The following is a 5,727-nucleotide window of genomic DNA, read 5'->3' as shown; positions in this document are numbered from 1 at the left end:
ATGGATACATGGCAACACGCTTGGCGCGGGCGTAGATGGACGGGCGCGCCATGGACCGGCTGATGCGTAGCGAGTAGGTGTCGGTGCAGTCCTCGGCATCATACACGAGGTCGTGCACCTGCTTCTCCCACTCCCGGACGATGTGGTCGACGGAGCCCTGCTCTGCCTCTGAGATGACGCGGAGGACAGCGTTCATGGTGGCCAGCTCGTCCCGCAGGTGCACGACCTTGTTGCCTACACCGCGGATGTCCTGGAGCTCGTCCACCAACACCTGCCCGACCTTGCTCACGACGGACAGTGCCGCGCTCTCCATCCTCGACGGAGCTTGGAGAGAACTTTGGTTGGTTGGTTGATTGGACGGGGAAGAGCACAAATGGCGATGCTCCTCTCACCTAGCAGGATACGACAAGACACGGTTTGCCTAGCTAGTTTGTTTTTTTGAGAATCGTTTTTCTTTTTGAGGGGTTTTTGAGAATCGGTTTACCTAGCTAGTTGTTGCACTACTGGTACCGCGCTAGCCCAGTAGGCCTACGATGCATGCGATGCGTGCAGCCATGGGCTAGGACCAGCTGTGTACGTGTAAGCCCATCTAGAGCTAGAAGAAACAGGCACAAAGAATGGCCCACGGACATTTTGCCCGGGCAGGTTATGGAGCCCAGATGGGCCGGCCCATGCGCGAGCGAGGCCACAGCCTGTTTTTCTTTTTCTATTATTTTCCGGTTTCATTTTTTGTTTTATTTTGTACTTCTGTTTATACTTTAAAATATTTTCAATGTGCGTGTATATATTAAATAACTCTACAAAAACATTCAAAAAATATTCAATAAGTATTTGAAAACTGTTGAACAAGTTTTTGAATTTTTTAATCAAATATTCCAAAAAATGTTGAACAGATATTTATAAAAAATGTTGAGCAAGTATTTATAATATGTTAATGTAGCATTCATGGAAATTTTGAACAAGTATTTGAAAATTTTTGATTAAGCATTCAAAAAATGTTGAACAAGTATTTGAAAAATGTTGAACAAGTACTTGAAAAAAATGTTAATCCAGCATTTTGAAAATTGTTGAACAAGTATTTGAAGAAATGTTGAACAGGTATTTGAAAAATCTTAATCAAGCGTTCGAAAAATTTGAACATGTATCTGAAAAATGTTGAACAAGGATTTAAAAATATGTTAAGCAAGCATTCAAAAATGTTGAATAAGTATTTGAAAAATGTTGAACAAGTATTTGATAAAATGTTGATCATGTATATAAAAATGTTGAATAAGTGTTTGAAAATGTTGAACAAGTATTTGAAAAAATGTGATATGTACATAAGAATGTATAATGAAAAACAAAAATCAAAAATCAAAAATGAAAAAATGGAGCAGAAAAAGAAACCCAAACAAAAAAATGGGGAAGAAAAAATAAAATAAAAAATGAAGGAACAGAATGAAAAAAATAAGATGTGGGGAGGGCAAAGCCTACCTATTCCTCATTTTACCAATTATCGTCTCAATGACATGCCTTGCATGATGCTACAGAACTTTCTTGGGGCCCTGCTCGCCCTGGTCGTTGTCATGAATGGAGAGGCTCATGTCATGCACCCGGCATTCCCTCTACTTCCATAGAATTGTCTAGTTGAATCACTGTAGACAATCCCAGAATAAAGTTAGTCATGAGTTGGCTGTAGTACCCCCGCACTGCAGTATGGTTGCGCTCGGGGTTGGAATTTTTTGTAAACGTATCGAAGGCTAATAAGCCTCCGAGAGTAATGAAAATCTCCTTTCACCCCGCAAAAAAGAACTTCATATTTTGTGAATACAATGGCCAAACTGAACCCGCAGAATCATTCGTCCTCGTGGTTTCTTCGTGGAGCTCCTTTTCTGGCTTAGGCTTGAGCCTTTGATGTTGGGGGTTACCTTGTGCACCATGGTGCAATCAAATGTTCAAGTGAACAGTTTTACCCCTCTTCTTCATCATTCAAACGAGAAAAAATAAATCGGTGCATAAACGATTATAGATAAAAGACTTCACGCCACATTTTTCTTAGGAACACAGCACAAACCCGGAAGCTCATAAACACGTACATATACTCATCCTATGAATGCACACACGCACATCCTAACTCTACGAGCGCCTCGCTATCGGCCGGAACATTGCTTCATACTGAAAGAATATTTCTGACTTCACAAGACAACAAAGCGTTAACCCTAGGGTTTGATTAGCTAGCTACTATCCTCGTAACCATTCAGCCACAGGTCGGCTCTCGTCGTGCCATGGCTTTTGTGACCGTTTTATGGAGCGACACACAGCATTGCCCTATATATGCCGCACAGTAGTAGTACGAACGTGAATGTCTCTCCCGCGCATGCATGCGTGGAATCATTGGTGCATGCATGGTTGGCCGATATGAATCTGATTATGGCGCCAACAACCACACCATCATCGCCGCCGGTGGCCGTCTTCTTCAACCACAACAAAATCGGTCCATGAATGATGAGTCGAGCTGGAAAAGAAGAAGCAAATCAAGCGCACGTGGCATCCATTCTACTACTACTATAAATGGCCATCGATGCATGCCGCCTCTTCTTCACTCTCTCGCTCCCTCGCCGATCGACCGACGGAGGAGGATGGGGTTCGTGTCGCTGCTGGTGGTGGCGTCGACGCCGGTGGTGGAGGTGCTCCTCGTGGCCCTCCTCGGCGCCTACCTCGCCTCCCCGCGCTGCGGGCTCCTGGACCCCTCCGCCCGCGCCGACATCAACCGCGTCGTCTACGCCGTCTTCACCCCGGCGCTGCTGCTCGCCAGCCTCGCCTCCACCGTCACGCTCCAGGACACCCTCTCATGGTCTCTTACTCGTTCCCTGAACATTCGCCTCATGCTCCTTTCTTAATTAAGCTAGCTAACGACAGATGGTTTGAATTATAACCCAAGGTGGTTCATGCCCGTGATTGAACATCGGCATCATCTTCTTCGCCGGCGGGGTCCTGGGGTGGCTGGCGGTGCTCATCCTCAGCCCGCCGCCGCACCTCCGCGGGCTGGTTATTGCGTCGTGGTGGGGGGAGAGCCACTACAGGGGGTCGCGGTCAGAAAAAGCGCACCCTCACCGACTTAGGGGTGTTGTCTTCGAGGCCCTCCTCTAGTGAGGTACCCTCCACTAGTGAGGTACCCTCTGGCGAGGAGGAGGAGGAGGAGGAGGTTCGGGATGGGGCCGAGGAGGAGGGGGAGGAGGAGGCAGGCGAGGAGGAGGAGGAGGAGGAGGTTGGGGAGGGGGAGGCAGGCGAGGAGGATGGTGGTGGCGGGGATGATGGTGGTGGCGGGAATGGGGTTGACAACAAGGGGTGGCTGCGTGGTAACGCAAAGCTACCGAAGCAGGTTCCTACTACTGAGGAGCAGAAGTGGCTCATTGAGCCCACGGGGAGAGAGTAAGTGCCACTTTATAATAATTTCATTATTTTGCTTGTCACATGCTCATTCCGGTTGTTATTTATTTTGCTTGTCACATGCTAACAGTTCATTCTTTTGCAGCAACTGGATATATTCTAAAGGGGCCCGTATTCCCAATGGCCTCATCACCGTCTTGCTGAAGTTATACTGGCCGGGGTTGTACTATCCGGATCCAGTTAGGCACCCGGACCGTCGGGTTTTGGCCACGGGCTGGGACCACTGGGAAGCGGCCCTCCACACGGACCATGAGACCCATGCCAAGGCTGTGATCACTACTTTCTGGGTGAGTTCTCTTCAGAAGCACAAGTCCATTCTAGTTTCATGAATGATTTAACTCATGGCTTCTCCCATTCTTGTTTCATGCATGATTGTAGAAATTCTATCGAGTTCTTCCGGAGCACAGGGCTAGAGCGGACCAGATCGTGCTGCGCCAATGCAAGAAGAAGGCCCGCTAGATGTAGTACGAGGTGTGCTATGTGGCCATCTCGACATACTACCACGACTATCTTAGTGTGAATATGACCAAGGAAGAAGCGCGGAGGATGGGCATTACCTTGGAGAGGGACGAGTTCTTGGCGGTAAGTATAGAAGATATTTCATTATGCTTTCATTACCTTGTGGTACATTTCACCGTTTCGTGTTGACATGCCATTATGCTTTCATTATGTAGGTGTGTCCAAATTGGTGTTATGGAAAAGACGAGTCCTGGGCGGCATTGGTGGATCTTTGGTGTGATGAGGCTGGAGCCTGGGCGGCTATGAGAATCAAAAACAAGGCTAACCGAGGGAAGGAGGGAGTACATGCTCAGGGAAACCGAAACCACCATCTCCACAAGGCAGTTAATGTATGACTAATCCCATTAAACATTCTTCTTCTTCTATTTACCATCACTTTCTTATGTATGACTAACCTCTGTTTGGTGGTGCAGGAGGAGAAACTGAAGCGGCCGCTCTCACACATGCAGGCGTGGGAGATCGCCCATACGCGGAAGGACTCCAAGCCTGGCGAGCCCAAGTACTACAGCAAGAAGACTGCGGGGAGGAAGAAGGCCTACTCCGAAGGGCATCTGAAGTTACATCCTGACAAACTTGACCCCATTGCGGCTGATCTGTACGATAGGGTGGTGGTGGGCATGGGGCCGAAGGAGCACGGTTGGGCGGCGGTTCTCGATGCTGTGATCACTCCTACTATCTCCTACACACAGCTCCGTCGGATCGACCCGAGCCTTAGCCAGCGCACGAGCACGCCAGTGACCAGTGCACAGTCACAGTTCCTCTTTTAGGAGCGGCAATCTGTAAGTATTTTCCCTCTTATCTTCATTGCTCACTTTATTTTCCGCATTTAGTAGTTTTATGAGTTCCATCATGTCATACCGTAGGCCTACCTGGAGTATACACGCCAGGAGACCATGGCGTGGCATGAGAGGCTTTATGCATACCATGAGCAGAGGGATCGCCAGATGCAGCACGCTTTTCAGGAAATGGCGGCCGGCAGGTGTCCTCAGTTGCAACCAGCACAATGTCCTCTAGCACAACTAAGACAATGTCCTCTAGCACAACTAAGATTGCTGACCTTTGAGGAGTTTGTGGCACAGAACGCTGGCCCCTCGCGCCCCTCGCCGGTTAGTTCATCCCCAATCGATTCACCCAAAGCATATCATGCCTTTCAACACAGTCATATATCCCGTTAATATGTCTTTTCAACATCCAGGGAACTGATGGATCTAACGTTGACGGTGGTCTTCGCAGAACTCCCAAGTCACGGAGCCCGACCACTCTGATCCACGGAGGCGGAGGGGGAGGCGGGGGGGGGGGTTGTGGCGGTCGCCCTGCCGCTAGCAGTGACGTCGACCTGGGCTTCGGCGGTCTTGGCGGTGACGACCTCCGCGGTGCTCGACGTCCTGGCGCTTAAGCCTTTGGGTCACATTGTGGCGGTCTTGGTGGTGATGATACTTATATGCTTGTGATGTTTCTTATTGTTGTTTGTGAGATTCTTATATGCTTGGTGGTGATGATACTTATATGTTTATGATTTGCGATGCTTCTTATGATGTGTGATGCTGCTGGGCCAGCTGTTATGTGATGCATATATTTATTGTGTGATGCTGTTGTTGGGGAACGTAGTAATTTCAAAAAATTTCCTACGCACACGCAAGATCATGGTGATGCATAGCAACGAGAGGGGAGAGTGTGATCTACGTACCCTTGTAGATCGATAGCGGAAGCGTTATGACAACACGGTTGATGTAGTCGGACGTCTTCACGGCCCGACCGATCAAGCACCGAAACTACGGC

General features: G+C 48.6%; 2 protein-coding genes across 2 annotated transcripts; both read left to right on the top strand.

Annotated features, from left to right (window-relative positions):
• Positions 1 to 2,607: 2,607 nt before the first annotated feature.
• On the top strand, positions 2,608 to 3,106 carry LOC125528580 (protein PIN-LIKES 7-like). The gene is made up of 2 exons (XM_048693030.1): positions 2,608 to 2,833; positions 2,921 to 3,106. The coding sequence occupies exons 1-2, from the start codon at positions 2,619 to 2,621 to the stop codon at positions 3,099 to 3,101; spliced, it is 396 nt and encodes a 131-aa protein (XP_048548987.1). The 5' UTR covers positions 2,608 to 2,618; the 3' UTR covers positions 3,102 to 3,106.
• A 164-nt stretch (positions 3,107 to 3,270) lies between these two features.
• LOC125528581 lies at positions 3,271 to 4,952 on the top strand. Its single transcript, XM_048693031.1, has 5 exons — positions 3,271 to 3,411; positions 3,515 to 4,011; positions 4,104 to 4,277; positions 4,362 to 4,727; positions 4,812 to 4,952. The coding sequence occupies exons 2-4, from the start codon at positions 3,952 to 3,954 to the stop codon at positions 4,713 to 4,715; spliced, it is 588 nt and encodes a 195-aa protein (XP_048548988.1). The 5' UTR covers positions 3,271 to 3,411; positions 3,515 to 3,951; the 3' UTR covers positions 4,716 to 4,727; positions 4,812 to 4,952.
• The last annotated feature ends 775 nt before the right edge of the window (positions 4,953 to 5,727 follow it).

The sequence above is a fragment of the Triticum urartu genome, unplaced genomic scaffold, assembly GCF_003073215.2.
Source record: "Triticum urartu cultivar G1812 unplaced genomic scaffold, Tu2.1 TuUngrouped_contig_4966, whole genome shotgun sequence".
Lineage (NCBI taxonomy): Eukaryota > Viridiplantae > Streptophyta > Magnoliopsida > Poales > Poaceae > Triticum > Triticum urartu.
This window is presented reverse-complemented; position numbering and strand designations above follow the sequence as displayed.

What these genes read in the sequence shown, in the direction of transcription:
- LOC125528581 (XM_048693031.1), top strand. Translation starts at nt 3,952, where the DNA reads ATGACCAAGGAAGAAGCGCGGAGGATGGGCATTACCTTGGAGAGGGAC. An exon ending in AGAGGGACGAGTTCTTGGCG is followed by an intron (nt 4,012 to 4,103) that starts GTAAGTATAGAA and finishes TTCATTATGTAG; the next exon opens with GTGTGTCCAAATTGGTGTTA. An exon ending in ATCTCCACAAGGCAGTTAAT is followed by an intron (nt 4,278 to 4,361) that starts GTATGACTAATC and finishes TTGGTGGTGCAG; the next exon opens with GAGGAGAAACTGAAGCGGCC.
- LOC125528580 (XM_048693030.1), top strand. Translation starts at nt 2,619, where the DNA reads ATGGGGTTCGTGTCGCTGCTGGTGGTGGCGTCGACGCCGGTGGTGGAG. An exon ending in CTCCAGGACACCCTCTCATG is followed by an intron (nt 2,834 to 2,920) that starts GTCTCTTACTCG and finishes TTATAACCCAAG; the next exon opens with GTGGTTCATGCCCGTGATTG.